This window comes from Balaenoptera physalus (assembly GCF_965194825.1).
Source record: "Balaenoptera physalus genome assembly, chromosome: 1".
Taxonomy (NCBI): domain Eukaryota; kingdom Metazoa; phylum Chordata; class Mammalia; order Artiodactyla; family Balaenopteridae; genus Balaenoptera; species Balaenoptera physalus.
In genome coordinates, this window is record NC_138882.1 from 186514354 (window position 1) to 186531890 (window position 17537).

General features: G+C 46.3%; 1 protein-coding gene across 1 annotated transcript; it reads right to left on the reverse strand.

Moving 5' to 3' along the window:
* Window positions 1–225: 225 nt before the first annotated feature.
* LOC309658915 (arylacetamide deacetylase-like 4) lies at window positions 226–17064 on the reverse strand (the record flags this gene model as incomplete). The annotated part of the gene is given in 7 exon segments (XM_082458085.1): window positions 226–3875; window positions 3879–4082; window positions 4513–4846; window positions 6530–6593; window positions 10124–10454; window positions 14758–14935; window positions 17060–17064. Coding segments are annotated over 7 exon segments (1254 nt in total). The 3' UTR covers window positions 226–3737.
* Window positions 17065–17537: the final 473 nt, after the last annotated feature.

Here is a 17537-nt window from a genome sequence, read left to right on the forward strand (position 1 = left end):
ATTCTAGTGGATTGTTTGGGGGGTTTGTTTGTGTGTGTATGTGTTTTTGTTTGTTTGTTTGTTTTTGCTTTTGTGGAGAGCAGGGAGGGGATGGGGGATTGTTGTAGCATTTTAACTAACCATTCAGTCCTTTGCAACATGTTTCCCAACTTCTTCCAGGACACTTTTTCTAAAATATAAATCTAATCATGTTGCTTCTCTGATTAAAAACATTAGTATCCCAAAGGCTTTAAGTTAAACTCTAAACTTCTTTACATGGCCTACAAAGCCTGTGGGAGCTATCCTTTGCCCGATTTTTCAGACACTCTTGCCACTCCCCCACTCATGCCTCGAATATCCCTGGGTGATCCTGGGTGAATCAGCTCACTCTTGGAGCAGCTGTTTCCCCAGCTGAAAAATGATAGGGTTAGACAAGGGATTAATCTTCAAAATATACAAATAGCTCATGCAGCTCAATAACAAAAAAACAAACAAGCCAATCAGAAAATGGGTGGAAGATCTAAACAGACATTTCTCCAAAGAAGACATACAGAGGGCCAAAAAAAAACATGAAAATATGCTCAACATCACTAATTATTAGAAAAATGCAAATCAAACTACAATGAGGTATCACCTCCCACCAGTTAGAATGGCCATCATCAAAAAATCTACAAACAAGAAATTCTGGAGAGGTTGTGGGGAAAAGGGAACCCTCCTACACTGTTAGTGGGAATGTAAATTGGTGCAGCCACTATAGAGAACAGTATGGAGTTTCCTTAAAAAACTAAAAATAGAGCTACCATATGACCCAGCAATCCCACTCCTGGTCATATACCCAGAGAAAACCATATTTGAAAAGAGACATGCACCTCAATGTTCATTGCAGCACTGTTTGCAATAGCCAGGACATGGAAGCAACCTAAATATCCATCAACAGAGGAATGGATAAAGAAGATGTGGTACATATATACAATGGAATATTACTCAGCCATAAAAAAGAATGAAATAATGCCATTTGCAGCAGCATGGATGGACCTAGAGATTATCATACTGAGTAAAGTAAGTCAGACAGAGAAGGACAAATATCATATGATATTATATGTGGAATCTAAAAAGAATGCTACAAAAGAACTTATCTACAAAACAGAAATAGAGTCACAGATATAGAAAACAATTTTATGGTTACCAGGGTGGAAAGGAAGGGAGGGATAAATTGGGAGATTGGGACTGACATAGACACACAACTATATATAAAATCGATAACTAATAAGGACCAACTGTATAAAACAGGGAACTCTACTCAATACTCTGTAATGACCTATATGGGAAGAATATGAAAAAGAGTGGATATATGTATATGTATAACTGATTCACTTTGCTATACAGCAGAAAGTAACACAACATTGTAAATCAACTATTTTACAATAAAAAAAAAATTTAATGATCAGTTAGACTAGAAGAGCCCTATGTCTTTGTCCAGCCCTTTGAAAAAATCAATAATCTTGACTTTTTACTTATCAAATCTTGTATTGTGATACATTTAGCTGTCCAGATACTTTGTGTGTCCACAATTTCCTATAAGTGTTCCTGGATGTAATTTTTAGGTAGATCCTTGAAGGCAGAAAATGTCTTCAGAAGATTTTATTGTACTTGAGGCTAATAAAGACTTGCAAAAGAAAAAAGAAGATGAGTGGTGTGATTTCCTTCTCCTGATTGGACCCTGACTAATACAAAAGCATAGAGTTTATCATAAACATAGACTGGGAAGAGACTAGAGGAAGGTCCAGATTACTGCCCCCTGGGGAAACCAGATGATGGTGATGTGATGGGAGTTAGGACTGGGGAGAAATGAGAGGACCTCTCCTGGGGGACCCTATGGGGAAGAGTCTCAACGTACAGCCCATAACTATCATCACTAGCTCCAGAAAGTCAAGCCAATGTATTTCCTAGGCAGAGAAGTTGTGTTGACTGTCCTTCCCGTCCCCTTCTGGAGACACCTTTTGGGGTGGACAGACTCTACAGTGGCCCCCAAGATCTCCACTCCCTGGTGTTCACATACTTGTGTGATCCCCTTGTGTGGGCAAGACCTGTGATTTGCTTCTAACTAACAGAATAAGGCAAAGATGATGGCATATATGTGATTACATCTGTGATTAAATTACTTTAGATTTTAGTGGCTAGCTTGCTTAAGTCTTTCTCCCTTGCTCACTTTAAGGAAGAAACCAGCCATTTGGGGAAAACTCACATGCAAAAAACTGTGAGTGGCTTCTAGAAGCCAATAGTGGCCTCTGGCCAACAGCTAGCAAGCAACTGAAGCTCTCCATCTACAACTTCAAGAAACTGAATTCTGCAAACAACCTGACTGAGCTTGGAAGTAGATCCCTCCCCAGTCGAGCCTCAGATGAAACCACAGCCCCAGCACCTTGATTGCAGCTAAGCTATTCTCAGACTCCTGACCCACAGAAACTGTGAGATAATAAATGTGTGCTGTTTTAAGCCACTAAGTTCATGGTAGTGTTGTTACACAGCAATAGATAATTAACAAACTTTTCCATCAAAGCTGCTTGCATATAACACATGAATCATGATGCCTGTTGATGCTCCCAGGATCCCAGTCCAAACTGCTTATGTAGATATCTGCCCCCTCGGCAAGGATCCAAGACACCTGTAAGACTCCCTCCTCCATCAGTCATAGGTGAGGTCCTTGGCACCAAGAGATGCTATGGTTGCAGAGAAGAGAGATCCTCCAGCTTTAGCACTTGGGTGGGACTAGGCAGCAGAGAGGCCCAGTGCTACTACAAATGTATCTAGCAAACACGGGCCCAATGCAAAAGCTAATGTGGACTGCCCCCAGCATGCAAGACAAATATTCTCTTCCTTTTCTCTGTGAGCAGAGAAAGTGGTGTGGGCTAAGTGAAGGTAAGGTTCTTTGTAAAAGTGGGACCAATATATAAGTGTACCAAAGAATGCTGACACCTTACTGCTTTAGGGAATGCAGTTTCCATATCGCAGATGGCACCCAGAGATTCCCAAGACTGCCTTGGCTCTGAGACCCTGCCTCTTGGTAACCAGTGATCTCATTTTGGAATTCAGATTAAAGACTTAAGCCCAGGAAAAGTCCCCAGCCCCCAGAGCCCACCCTTTTCCTCACTGCCTTCCTCTTGCTTCTTCTTGCATCTCCCTTTCCAGTGATCTCCTCCATAACTTCCCTTTAGTCCAGCCCAAATGTGGCTATACTGAGGGCAGAGATCCACTGCAGCAGCATTTCTCAGGCCAACTGGAACCAATCTGTAACCAATCTGCAGGAATTTGGCTGGTGACCTTTGGCCCCAGGAACAATTAGGTGCCCCCTCCTCCAACAGGGACCTGACCCCAAGCAATGCTTCAGCATTATGGGTATATACCCACCACGGACAGTGTGGCCAGCTGTTGGCATTCATTCTGCAGAGGCCTTGTGTGTTAGAGCTTTGAGAAATTTTAAAGGCATTTTTTTCTCCATTGACTATTTATTTCACCTGAATGAGAATGTTAGAGAATGTTGCTAGATCCAGAATTGAACACTGTTGGCACTGAAAGGAAACAGACACAGTTTGGATTTTCTCAAACACTAGGCAAGGCTATTCTTAGCTTACATCTCATCCTTCCCCTGCAGGGTAAGTCCTGACTTAGCATCTCCTTAATCAATAAAATACAATTCATCAAAGGACTCAGCATGTAGTAGAGTCTATACTTGCTATGCCCTACTCAGGGCCCCAGGGTTACAGTGTGCGCTTTATATAATTGACTATAGCATTCACAATTTTCAGGGAGCATGGGAAAGAGAAAGGCTTCCTATCAAATAATATCAGAGATCCATGAAAGCCATCCTCCACGTGGTACCATGTCACGGGGACCCCCTAGTCCTCCAAGCACTTCTTATAGAGCAAGATGTCATCACGGAGGATGTCATACTCACAGCTCACCAGGAAGGCCTCGGGAAGCTGGGCAATGGTCTCATCATCCTTTATGAGGGGTGTATGTTCCACATCCAACAAGGGATTGTTTTCTAGACAGGCAGCCTCATTGAAAGGACCAGGAAACAGGGGTTGGTAGTCTGTCTTTTTATTTATTTATTTATTTATTTATTTATTTATTTATTTATTTATTTATGGGTGTATTGGGTCTTCGTTTCTGTGCACGGGCTTTCTCTAGTTGCGGCGAGCGGGGGCCACTCTTCATCGCGGTGCGCGGGCCTCTCACTGTCGCGGAGCACGCGCTCCAGACGCGCAGGCTCAGTAGTTGTGGCTCACGGGCCTAGCTGCTCCGCGGCATGTGGGATCTTCCCAGACCAGGGCTCGAACCCGTGTCCCCTGCGTTGGCAGGCAGATTCTCAACCACTGCGCCACCAGGGAAGCCCAGTCTGTCTTCTTGAATCTCTCCGGTATGTTGCCCGCGCTGACCCACTTCCACTACTTCTTCCAGACTTCCGGGGGAATAAAAGCACCACTCAAGATGGCATCCCACCAGGAGAAGTCGATAAGCACGTATTTAAACACGCATCATGAACTTCCGGGTGAGGAACTGGATGTATTGGTTCTGCGGAAAGGATGGCAGCCGAAAATTGATGAGTTGGACAATGGGATAAATCAGGACCTGGGCCCGGATCCGAGGAAGACCGGATCTGCCCACCAAGGTCTGAGAGGTCAAGGTCACAATCCCTGCCCCAGCGCTGTGTCCGCAGATCACAACGCAGACCTGCCAGAAGGAAGCAGAAATGCCCATGCCTCCTTGGACTCTCTCTTGCCCATCCACCACAGGGGTGAAGGCTCTGCAGAACCAAACAGTTGAAAGGCTGATCTCCTCCAGGAGCTTACTTAAGAAACCGCATTATGTCTTGATGAGGAATCAGGGGGCACCCAGCTCCTGAACATTTCCCACCGGACAGTGCTCTCGGGGCATTTCCTCACAGGCACCATCCACCTGCAGCCCCCTGGCAGCCTGAAGAACCTTACCTGCCTTTCTTCTTCCACCAGCCTGTCGATCAAAACCAGTCTGGCCTGCGTGCTAGGTCTTTTCAACTATCTAGAATAACAATATCCTCAACAATTTCCTACAGGGTATTAACAGAGGTGCTTATTAACACCTTTATGTGTTCAAGGGATGTTTTTATTATCACCCTTCAGAGATGTAAAGTCTGGTGGAAACTCTGATGGTGGAATTTCAGACACAAGGCTCAGCCGGCTGGGAGGTACGTTGATGGATCCTGGAAAGATGCTGTCTTCCTCAAGCTCATCAAGAAAACCAGAGATGCTAAGGAAGTTACTTTAAGTAAGTTACATGAGGGGGCTTGTTCTAGAGGTTGAACCTAAAAGGGCAGTGTTTAGTTCCTCTCACTTGCCTTCTCTAAACTGTTTCCCTGTGACTTGCTGTAATCTGTTGGATTAAGAACCAGAATTCTGGTGAGTGGTACCCATGGCCCCCTCCATCCACTAAAAAGCTCCCCCTCTCCTGTTTTCAAAGAACCTCAGGTGCCCTGAGTCGTGGTTTTCTTGAGACGCTCCCAACATTGGTCCCTGCATGGCCAGCAGTTAATTAGTTAGCTAGTTAGTTCGTAAGTCCATTAGGTATTAGGGGTTTTTTTAATATTAATAATATTAATATTTATTAATTCCCAAAGACACGTTTAAACATTAATTAATTCCAATTTTTTTGTTCAGTTATTTCAAATAACATTAAAGGAAAGCATGAAGCTAAAAAGTTATTTTTTAAGTCAAAATGGCCCCAAGCTAAAAAAAAAAAAAAAAAAAAAAAAAAGCTTAGAAACAAATATTTAAAAGTTTGTCCCAGGCCTAATTGAAACCGTGCACCTCAGATTGGGACTTGAACCCACGTGCCGGGACTCGAACCCAGCCTAAACCCAGATTGGGACTTGAAGGTATTAGTTTCAACAATGCAAAAAGCACCTGCAGCATCATCGCCCCAAACCACAGCCAGGACCTTGACCAGAACCTTCAGCCAAGCCCTTAATACCCCCACCACCATCCCATCTCGCTGCCTTCCCAGTCTGAGAGAACGGTTACCTTGAATCCCGTATCCATCACTCCCTTTCTTTCCTTTTTACATAGTTCCATTGTATCTCGGTATATTCCTTAAAAGTATTATTATGATTTTAATTGTTTTAAATTTTGTAGACAAAGTATCTGGCTTTACGTAATTTTTTGAAAATTTTTTCACTGACTGTTATACTGCCGACATTCATCCACAGTATGGTGTGCCTTCCGGTTCACTCATTTGAACAGCTATGTCATATCGCATAACGTCTTAATAGCTGTGCCATATGACATTGACTATGCCACAGTTGATTCATGCACTTCCCGTCGAGGGGTATTTGGGTTGTTTCGGGTCTGGGCTGTTTTGAACCATGCTGCGCCTGTCTCCGTGGATGCATGTGCAAGAGTGCCTCTCTCGGGGGCCTAGGACCTCCCCTCCCTCTGTTCTGCAAATCATCCGAGGCCTCACCCCTCCCTTCTGTCACCCAGGTAACACCCACCGACTTTCTCCAACAATTCACCCAACCGACAGCAGCACAGAGTCGGTCTCCTGGGATAGAAAAGCACACAGGGCGCGGTACATGTCTGCAAGGCAAAACCGACACAACAACAGCCACTTGTAGGGAGGTCGGTGCCCCACGGGGCCCAGCACTGCTCCCCAGCCCCCAAGAAGAGCTACCAACAGTGCTGGCACTGGGTGTGGCATCTTCCCTTTCTTCCTATTCTTGGCTCCTCTGAAGTGACTCTGGCCACCTCTGCTGGGACAACACAAAAAGCCAAGTCAGACACCTGAGTCCACCCCAATCTCCTGAATATCGTGGCTCAGGTGCGCCTTGGGGCTCCCCAGCTGCAACGTTTTCTTTTACAGTAGGGGAAACTGTGGACCTAGAAGGCTTGGTGATTTGAAACCGATAAAGCCAAGATGAGGGGAGGTGGGCGTGTCTGCCCTGAAATATGAATAATAATTATATATATATGTATAGATGTTATTAAGAAGTAAGCAGTGATCGAATGGGCCATTTCTATGAGTCGAGCAGTATGTCTGGGGTTCTCAGAGAGCAGGCCCCTGACCATTAATACATTGACCACATGGGCACAGTGCCAGACACAGAATCTGTACCAAATAAACCATGTCTAACTCAGCAGTTCTCAACCCTGGCTGTTTATAGAAATACTGGGGGGGAGTGGGGGTGCGGTTTACGCACCCTGTTGCCCAGGCTGAGCCCCAGACCAACCAAATCAGAATCTCTAGGGTGGGAGCACAGGGGACAGGATTTCTCAAATCCCACCAGGCAATTCCAGTGTCAGGGGAGGTGGTGATTGACCATCTGGCAGAGAGAAGCAACAGTGGGGCGGGTACATGCTTTGTTAACACGGTTTGGGGAGGTGACAGAAGAAGGGTCAAAACGAGTCAGAGTGGGCAGCTCCTAAGTAGGTCTCAGACCTGGCTTAAGTCATCTGGGAGCTTTTTTAAAATACTGATACTGGATCCCATCCCCAGAGACTGACAGTCGGCCTGGGGTAGGAGCTGGGTGTGAGTGTGACTCTCAAGCCCCCGGGTGGTTCTAAAGCGCACGCAGCCAGAGTGGAGAAAACTGCTAGCCACGACCTGGTCCTGCCGACCTTCCCCACTTCAGCCCCCCGCTCTGTGGCCCCGACATTCTTCTTTCTCTCGAGCACCCGAGGTTTTGCATTTGCTGTCCCTTAACAGGGTTGGGACTAGGGTGAGGCAAGCAAGGCACTCGCCTTGGGCGCAAAATTAAGGGAGCGTCAAAACACTCAGTATCCAAGATAAATAATACTTTGGTGCAATATTTTAAGGAATCAAAATGAATGCCAGAAACGACCGTGATGAACAACATATCGAAATTTTAAATAGAATCCTCCTTTGCTTTTGCACGACTTACCCAGCTCTCTTGGATCCTGCTTTTATATAAACGTTGGTATGTTGTTCATCTTAGTTTTCTGCATGAATACTGATATTTTTAATATTGCATAAAAATATCTTTATCTGGATCACTGTGGTTTTGTGTGCCCCTTTAAATACGGAGCCCAAGGAGGGTGCCTCACGTGCCTCACCCCATTCCCGTAAGGCTTGGAGCTCTCTTTCCCGGCCTCTGTGGGGCCGGCCCCTTCTCATCAGTTGATCCTGAGCTCAAACTTTGCCTTCTTGGAGAGGCTTCCTCTGATAGGATAAACTAAATCTGCTCCCTGAGTCATTCTCTACTCCATCGCTCTGTGCTACCACGATGTGAAATTACCCTACTCATTTGTTTCACTGTCCGGCCCCCTCATTTGAGTGGGCTCCAATGAGGACCTTTCTTGTTCTCCACAGTGTCCCCCGTGCCTCAAAGAGGGTCTGACACAAAGTAGGTGCTCAGTAAACATTTGCTGAGTGAGCCCTGGTTTTACTTTTGGAAATAACGTCATCCCTCCACAGAGGAAGGGGAACAGACCCAGCCAATGAATGGGGGTGCTGCCCGGGGCCTCTGAAAGGGAAGAGTGATCTTGGACAAGGGTGAGGCCAGTAGATGGGAGATTATTCATAATTAACTTCTGAAAAGGGGAGAGCTTCAGGGCAGCAAATGCAGATATTGTATTTTCACCACCAGGTGGCAGTACACCCTAATCTCAGGGAACATGTAATGCGAACAGCACACCTCTTCACATGGGCAAATTTTCTCCTGTGCGGAAATAGAGACACAGACGTAGAGAACAAACTTATAGTTACCAAGGGGGGAAGGGGAGGGTGGAACAAATTGGGAGACTGGGATTGACATATTACATTACTATGTATAAAATAGATAACTAATGAGAACCTACTGTACAGCACAGGGAACTCTACTCAATGCTCTGTGGTGACCTAAATGGGAAGGAAATCTAAACAAGAGTGGATATATGTATACGTATGACTGATTCACTTTGCTGTACAGCAAGAAACTATCACAACACTGTAAATCAACTATACTCCAATAAAAATTAATTTAAAAAAATTTTTCTCCTGTGCGGCCATCCCTCCATCCATCCATTGGTTTGTTGGTTCATGAACATAACCTTTCACCCAGTTATTTGCCCATCCATCCATCTATATATTCATGCACTCATACATCCATTCAAAAAATAAAACCACAGGCCTGGTCCTGGGGATCCTGCAGCAAGCAAAATAGAAGACTTTCTTGCACTCTTGGAATTTCCACTTTTAGTTGGGGAAGGCAGATGGTAAATAAGGAAACACCCAGAGGAATGAGATAAGTTCAGATTGCGACAAGTGCCATGAAGAAAACTAAAGGATGATGTCAGGGATGGAGGTGGGGTCAGGCATAGGGTAGGGCACTAGAGTGGGCAGGGAGAGTTCTTTAGATAAGATGTCCAGAGAGTCCACTCTGCAGAGGGACATTTGAGATCAGACTGGAAGAATGAAGAAGGGGTCACCCATCCTGCAAAGCAGGGGTTGGGGGAGACACAACTTTGGAGGACTCGGGAACAGCAAGTGCAGGAGTTTCAGGGTGAGAAGGAGCCTGGTGTGTCCAAAGCCCAGAGAAACAGGCAGCATGGCTGCAGCAGAGTGAATCGCCGTGGGAGGTGGGAGACCCGGGTGACCAGGTTGGAGAGGTCTGCAGGGCCAGCACCAGCTGTGGGGAGGAGTTGGGATTTCACCTAAAGACCCTGTAAAGCCACAGGAAGTGTTCACTGCAAGACTGACAAGTTCCGACTTGTATTTTTAAGGGTTCTTTCTGGTTGCTGGGTGAGGATTAGACTGTGAGGGGTGAGGGGTGACATGGGGAGAGCAGTTACTGGGATGTAGGGATAAACGGATGCAGACAAGAGAAGGTGGCTTCAGATCACAGGGGTCTTGCAGAGCCGGAGAGAAACGCATGGGCTTGGGAAATACTGTGGGGTGAGAACAGACAGGACTGGTCAATGGCTGTGAGTGGTGAAGAAGCGGAGAAGAGTCAACACTGCAGGGCCATAAACACCAAACGCCACCCTACCCCAGCCCTGGCCACTTCACCACCCTCTCCTTGACCAAGACTATCATAGTATAAAAAAAGAACGTTTTCACACCATCCGCTGACTTGAGCCCAAAGCCCTTAGTCAGGGCTCCCTATAAGAACGTCCAGCTGCTGATTCCTTGGAGTGACTCCAACAAGGTTCCCATGGGAGGGGTGGGCAGAGTTGTGCATGAAGATGAGGCTCTTCCTTCACGAAGCCGCCGGGGACCATCTTACCCAGGCTCCCGAATACGGCTTCCCCTCCGTGGAAGAAGATGATGCCTCGCGGGGGGCCAGGGGAGGCCGCCTTGGGCTGGAACAGCCTCACAGGTGCGGTTCCAAAACGCAGGTCAGTTACCACAAGCCCAGGGTCCTTCTTGATTCTCACGCTGTTGTGCAAAAACTGAATAAATCTGGGCATGGAGCAAATGCCCAATTTCTCAAGTAGATTCCCCTGTTAGAGGTAAGAGAAAGAGCGGGAGATATTAGGAGAGGTTAGGATCTATCTGGATGGTAGATGACTCCTGCCCCTTGTAACTGCTAGGGTGTTTTGCCAGTTTCTCATCTGCCTCAAAGGCATGCACCCAGAGCTCATCAGGCTCTAGGGTGTGTCCAGATAAAGCATTGGGCTGTCAGAATCTCCTCCCAAAAGCTCTTGGTTGAATAGCGGTATGAATTTGCTGAAGAGCTAGCCCACGTTTGGGCTGAGTGGCTGGGCATTGAACTGATCAAAGCCAATGTCCAAGGCAGCTGGCTGGCAACCTCGCTCTCTCTGGCTCCCAGCCTAAGACGGCAAAGACGGTCCATCACCTGGGTCAATACCATCATTGCCTCTCTGGGTTATGACAGACCCTTAAGTCTCATTTGTGTTCAACAGGAAAGAGTAATGAGATCGATTAGGGCTGTCTGCCATGGGCTCAGGAGGAAGGAGCAATGTCACAAGGGCTATATATTTGCCAAATGTGAAAAGAAGTCCATTGTTTTTAAACTAATATGGTCACTCTAGTTATAAACAAGCAAAATATCTGAATATTTCATGAAATATAGTCACATGGTATCATACCTCATGTACTAAATGCATTTCCACCATAATGGATCATCTCTTCCGTGGACCTCGCATGGAATATGTGTCTTTGCCATAAAGAAAACAGCCCGGGATAATTGTGAACATAATAAGAACAGCTGACACTTATTAGTCTCCTACAACATGCCAATACTGGTCCAAGTGATTTGGATTATTAACTGGCTTAAACCACTCAGCGACCCTCCTAAGTCAAGCACAATTATCAGCTCCATTTCACAGATGGGAAAAGAGAGGCATGCCAAGGTCGAGTGCCTTGCCCGTCAACAAGTAAGATGTAGAACTTACGTTCTCAACCACTAAACTAGAAAGAGCTTGGGTTCTCAAGTCCAGCAGATTTGGATTCAAGACTTAGCTCTATCTACCACCGACTCACTGAAAGATCTTGAGCGTTACCTTCTCTGAGCTTCAATTTTCCTCATTTTATAAAATAGAAGAATGGAGTCTACAGTCCCTGAGGATGAAGCTTGGGAATTAGATGCAACCACCCATATGGAGTGTGTCACTGGTGGGTCCTGGCAAGTGTGAGCTCATACTGGGTCCTGCCCCAGGTTTATGGGATGCCCCAGTGCATTCGCTCCATGGAGACGACCCCACCCCCATCCCCACTGCCCCATTGCCAAGGCTTAGGTTTCTCAAAAGGGAACTCCCAACAAAACCCCTATTTCCCAGCCTGAGGTGGGAGCAAGGTGACCAACGCGGTGGAGATGACCTACTTTCCCCACCACTTAGCCCACATCTGAGGAATCCATTTCCAGCATCTAGAAGAGTAAATGTTTCAGGGATTTTGAACGATGCAATGTGGTGATAAACGTCTCTTAGCACGACATTCTGAAAGGTCACTAGATACAGCCAGGAAGTTAGATTTGGTTTGGTTTGGTTTGTTTTTTCTCACAGTGAGTCCATATTTGCCAGAGCTGGTAATTTAGGACAGAGGCAAATAAGGAAGATTGATTATTATATATTATTATATAATATTATAAATACATATTATTTATATATAAATATTATAAATATATTGTATATATAAATATTATATTTCTATATTATAAATATATTATTTGCATAAATGTTATAATATGTATATATAAATAATATAAATATAATATAATATTTTGATATTATTTATAAGAATGTATTAGTAGTAGTATAAATGGGACCATCACTAGTTTAGGAATGCCTGAGATCCAGAACTTTAGATGGATATTGAAACTCTTTCACAAAATATTCTAGCAGAGTTTGCCCTTTAAAATAAAATCTAGGGACTTCCCTGGCAGTCTAGTGGTTAAGACTCCACGCTTCCAACTCAGGGGGCGCGGGTTCAATCCCTGGTCAGGGAACTAAGATCCTACACACCCTGGGAAGAGGTCAAAAAATGAAACAAAAACAAAAAATAAAATAAAATCCATAGCATTTGTTATATTAGTCCTTATATCTTTTAGTAAGGCTGAAATCATTCATCACAGCTTTTAAATCAATAATGATTTTAGGAAATGCTGTGTCTTTGCCTTCAGAGATTTGATATATATACTACAAATAATCTATTTTTATGGAGTCCTTTCTAAGTGCCCAGCACTGTACCTTGCACCTTAAATGCATTTCTCATTCAATCCCCACCTCACACCTGTAAAAAGCATCTCTTGCTATCCTTATTTATTTATTTTTTTTATTTATGGCTGTGTTGGGTCTTCGTTTCTGTGCCAGGGCTTTCTCTAGTTGTAGCAAGTGGGGGCCACTCTTCATCGCGGTGCGCGGGCCTCTCATTATCGCGGCCTCTCTTGTTGCGGAGCACAGGCTCCAGACACGCAGTCTCAGTAATTGTGGCTCACGGGCCTAGTTGCTCCGTGGCATGTGGGATCTTCCCAGACCAGGGCTCGAACCCGTGTCCCCTGCATTGGCAGGCAGATTCTCAACCACTGCGCCACCAGGGAAGCCCCTCATTTTTTAGAGCAGAAAACAGAGACTCAAAGACATTAGTCTACAAAACTAGCAAGTGAAGATTCAGGTCTCAGACACAAGGTTGTCTGATACCAAAACTAGACACCTGATTTCTGGGCCGTAGAAGCTTTTAGGTTTCGCCTCCTTCTCCTTAAAATTCCTGTACCCATCTGTCTTCTGGAAGCAAGTGACCACTTGGATATCACCACCCTCATCATAGTCACCTTGTGATCAGCAGTCTGTCCTAGGAGGGCTCAGTGCTGGGGGGACCAGGGTGGGACATCATGAGCTGAATTCACCCTCCATGGCCCATCTCAGAGGCTCCCGTGAGCAGCTGTCATCAGAGATGCTTGGCTTGTGGGTTACTCTTGAGGAGAAACACTGAAGGTTGGAAAGGTCTCGGGTTTTCTGGGCCACCTGGACATCTGAGGCCCTCATTTTCAGCCCTAGGGCCTCAAACTAGCCTATAATTCCATAAGGATTGCAGCCACTGGCTTGAGACAGCCTGACCTCCAGCAAAGTGCGTGACCCGGATTAATAAGAGAGATGCTAGTACCACATCCTCAGCCTGTCTCCTTGGGGCAGTGACGTTCATGTAATTATGACATAGACTTGTTCATTTCTCTGAAAGTCATCCATTTCCCTGGTGAAACATTACAGCAGCACAGAAACATATTCTACTTATTTACCAAATATCACCAAACAAATTAGCCCTTTTCACCTGTCATCTTGATCCTCTTACCAGTCTGATGGAAGAAATGCAATTGTTCCCCCTTTGCAGATGAGGAAACCAAGACACAGAGAGGTGAAGAGAGGTAAAGTAAATTGCCCAAGATCACACAGCCAGGGAGCGGCTGTCAGAGCTGAGCGTGGCCTCCTCACCTCCTTCAGCGGTTGTTCTCCCCACAGGTCATCATTGTGAACTGTTTGGCTGCCATCAGGTCTCCACCCAGGGTTGGGACGTTGGGATTAAATCAAGTTGCCTATCTCTTAGTGCCAAACTGTTTCCAAATCTGCTGCTCTAGGCAGGCACCGTTCTACCCAAAATCCCAAACCCCTGTTCAGAGCCTGGTTGGTGTGGCCACTCTGAAACGCTGGGTGAATTCCCTGGTGATTGATCAGCAAATGGTGAGTAAGCACCTGCTAGGTGCCAGGCCCTGGGCTAGGGGCTAGGCTTGCAGAGATGCATAAGGTGGTCCCTGCCTTCCAGGTGTTTGCAATCTAAGCAGGAGGGAAACGCCTGTGTGCCATGAAGTGGAAGACACTGTGGCTGAAGCAAGTTCATTCTGCCAGGCTCTAAGCCTTTTCAGGGCAGAGGCTGGGTCTGGAATTGTTTGGGAATCCTCAGAAATGAGCCCGGTGATTGGCACTCAGTAAATATTTGCTGTTGTAGGAAGGAAAGGAGGCGGGGGGTAGGTGAGAGGAAGGACGAGAAGAAGGAGAGAAACAGAATAGCAGACACAAAAGAGAGGACCGTCGTCCGTCCCTCCGTGTCCATGAAGGACTGGTTCCAGGACCGCCATGATACCAACATCTTCACTGCTCAGTCTCTTACAGTCGACCCCCCATCCATGGATGAAGGACCCACGGATATGGAGAGCCCACTTTATAGCAAAGTCTGTCTTTCTTGGGGGAGTCTGAAGAGAGAGAGGGAAGGCAAATGTAGGAGGGAAAGGAGGGGCAAGGCACAGAGAGAGAGAGTGCCCCAACCCATGACAGGGCCTGAGTGCAAACTCACCCAAGTGACCATGTAGAGGAACACGCAGTGCAGAAATCGGAACTTGGCAGGATGTTGCAGAGTAGAGGGGACACCTGTGGCGAGGAAGTGCTCAAAGACAGCCCAGACAAAGACCCCCAGGAGAAAGGTGCACAGTGCAGCGAGAAGCACCAACCACGGGACCACCGTGTTCCGGAGGCTGTGAGGAGCTTAGGAACTTCTGTCAGTGGGACTTGAGCTGGTCATATCGGCTGTCTCCTCCCTCCCACTCTCTTTTTTTTTTTTAACATCTTTATTGGAGTATAATTGCTTTACAGTGTTGTGTTAGTTTCTGCTGTATAACAAAGTGAATCAGCTATATGCATATGTATATCCCCATATCTCCTCCCTCTTGCGGCTCCCTCCCATCCTCCTTATCCCACCTCTCTAGGTGGTCGAAAAGCACCCAGCTGATCTCCCTGTGCTATGCAACTGCTTCCCACCACCTGTCCATTTTACATTTGGTAGCCTCCCACTCTTTTTGGATTAACTTTGACCTGTGACCTGACCTGGCTTCTTAAACATAAACACAACAGGACAAGTGGGAGCCGGAGGGACCTACTTCCTTAAGGAATACAGGGACCAGGGGGAGTCTTGGGAGATGGGCTTCCCAAAGGCTCAGCAAATATCAGGCTCAAACAGAGCCCGCAGCTGGGCACCAAGGGAGAGGTCTCATGCAAGCTGCACAGGAGCCTTTGGCCTGATCTTTCAATTGTAAAATAGGAGACACACGGCCAGCCTTCCTCCTGTGCATCTGGTCAAGGTGGGCAAAGTGCATCTTATTCCAGTCAGCTGTCCTGACCCCGCTCTGATGCTCCAATCCCCCTGGGGAGAGGCAGCGGAGCCCAAGGTTAACAGGACCCACTCAGAAGCGAGCCCACCTGGGTTGAATCCTGCCTTTTCCACTTACTGGCTCTGTGGTCTTAGGTAAGTTATGTCTGGTCTCTGCATGTCCATTTCCTCTCCTGTAAGAAGGAGACCATTAGAAAACCTGACTGAGGAATTGTGAATAGTGCTGCAATGAACATGGATGTGTAAACATCCTCTCACTTTTCAAGTCAATTTTGCTGAGCTGTAATAAATAAATATATGCATACATGTGCATATGTAAAAGTGCTTAAATCATAAGGATAAGCTTGAGGAATTTTCACAAAACAAGAACACCCAAGTGACCAGCACCCAAACCAAGGATAAAGAGCATCTTCTCCACATCACCACCACCCCCTCCCCTAGTTACTACACCCACCAGAGGTAACCACAATCCTTCCTTTAACAGCCAAGACTCATTTGGCTGGTTTCTGAATTTTATACAAGTGGAACCATGCAGAGAGTGTTCCTTTATGTCTGGCTTCTTTCACTGAACACTGCTGTACGTATCTTCCGTGTTGTATGTAGCGGTTCATTCATTCTTATTCTGGTATCGCATTCCATTGTATGAATATATCACAACTTTTGTGGTATATTTGTGGTATATTTGTCCTTCTGCTGCTGAAGGACATTTGAGTTTTTGCCAGTTATCACTGCATTGCCTCTTAGCTCCAAACTCACAATTTTTGCCTGCTCTGTGAAAATGGGCTGGAACTTTTCAATGTCTTTCCTTTGTCCACTGGCACCAAAGCATTGTCAGGAAAGAGTAGTGGAGGGACTTCCCTGGTGGCGCAATGGTTAAGAATCCGCCTGCCAATGCAGGGGACACAGGTTCGATCCCTGGTCCAAGAACATCCCACATGCCGTGGAGCAACTAAGCCCATGCGCCACAACTACTGAGCCTGTGCTCTAGATTCCGTGAGCCATGACTACTGAGCCCACGTGCCACAACTACTGAAGCCTGCACGCCTAGAGCCCATGCTCCGCAACAAAGAGAAGCCACCGCAGTGAGAAGCACGCACACTGCAATGAAGGGTAGCCCCTGCTCGCCACAACTAGAGAAAGCCCGTGTGCAGCAAGGAAGACCCAATGCAGCCAAAAATAGATAAGTTAATTAATTAATTTAAAAAAAAAAAAGAAAGAAAGAGTACTGGAAAGACATCTCAGGAGAGAAGGGCTCGGCTTCCTGGTTCCAGGTACTCACACAGCAGGATCCTTCAGACCACGTGGCTTTGCCAGCACCCAGCTTTTGCACTGTGTGAGGAAAAGTGCAACAGAAGGAATTATTAACCATAACGGGGAGTCACAAGAGAAGAAGCAAGAAGTAAAGGAAGCTCAAAATAATTGCAGATATAAGGAACAACTATTACCCCTAGGGCTGAGATAGCGCACCCAAAGGAAAAACCCCTCCTCTCACCCCATTGGCTTGAGGTCCAGAGCTTGTTGGAGAGGGCCTCATTGAATCGGTTAATAGTTGCTCTGCTGCTGTACCAGCAAGACTTGATGGCATCTACCCCAACCCTCACCAAAATAATTTGCTGGAAATCTGCCCACCTGGGTGCTATTAAAAGCCCTTCATTCACAGGGAAGTATCTGGCTGGAGGCATTCTTCAGTGAAACTACCCAAGGGGCCTGGAAGGGAAAGCTACTACAAGAGATGCCATCCAAACAGCAGGAGCTGGAGTTGATAAAACCACACATGCTGCAGGACCCGAGGTCTGGGGAAGCCATGCACATTTCAGGAGCTGTGCCTAGAGGAGCTGGTGGAGCAATTTGTGCCCCAGGACATTGCTGAAAACAAAAGAGCCTACCTTGCAATTAGGCTAACAGTTGGGTATAGCACCAACAGAGGCAGATAGCTTAGCAGAGAGATCACCGAAAGTCAGAGGGCCCTA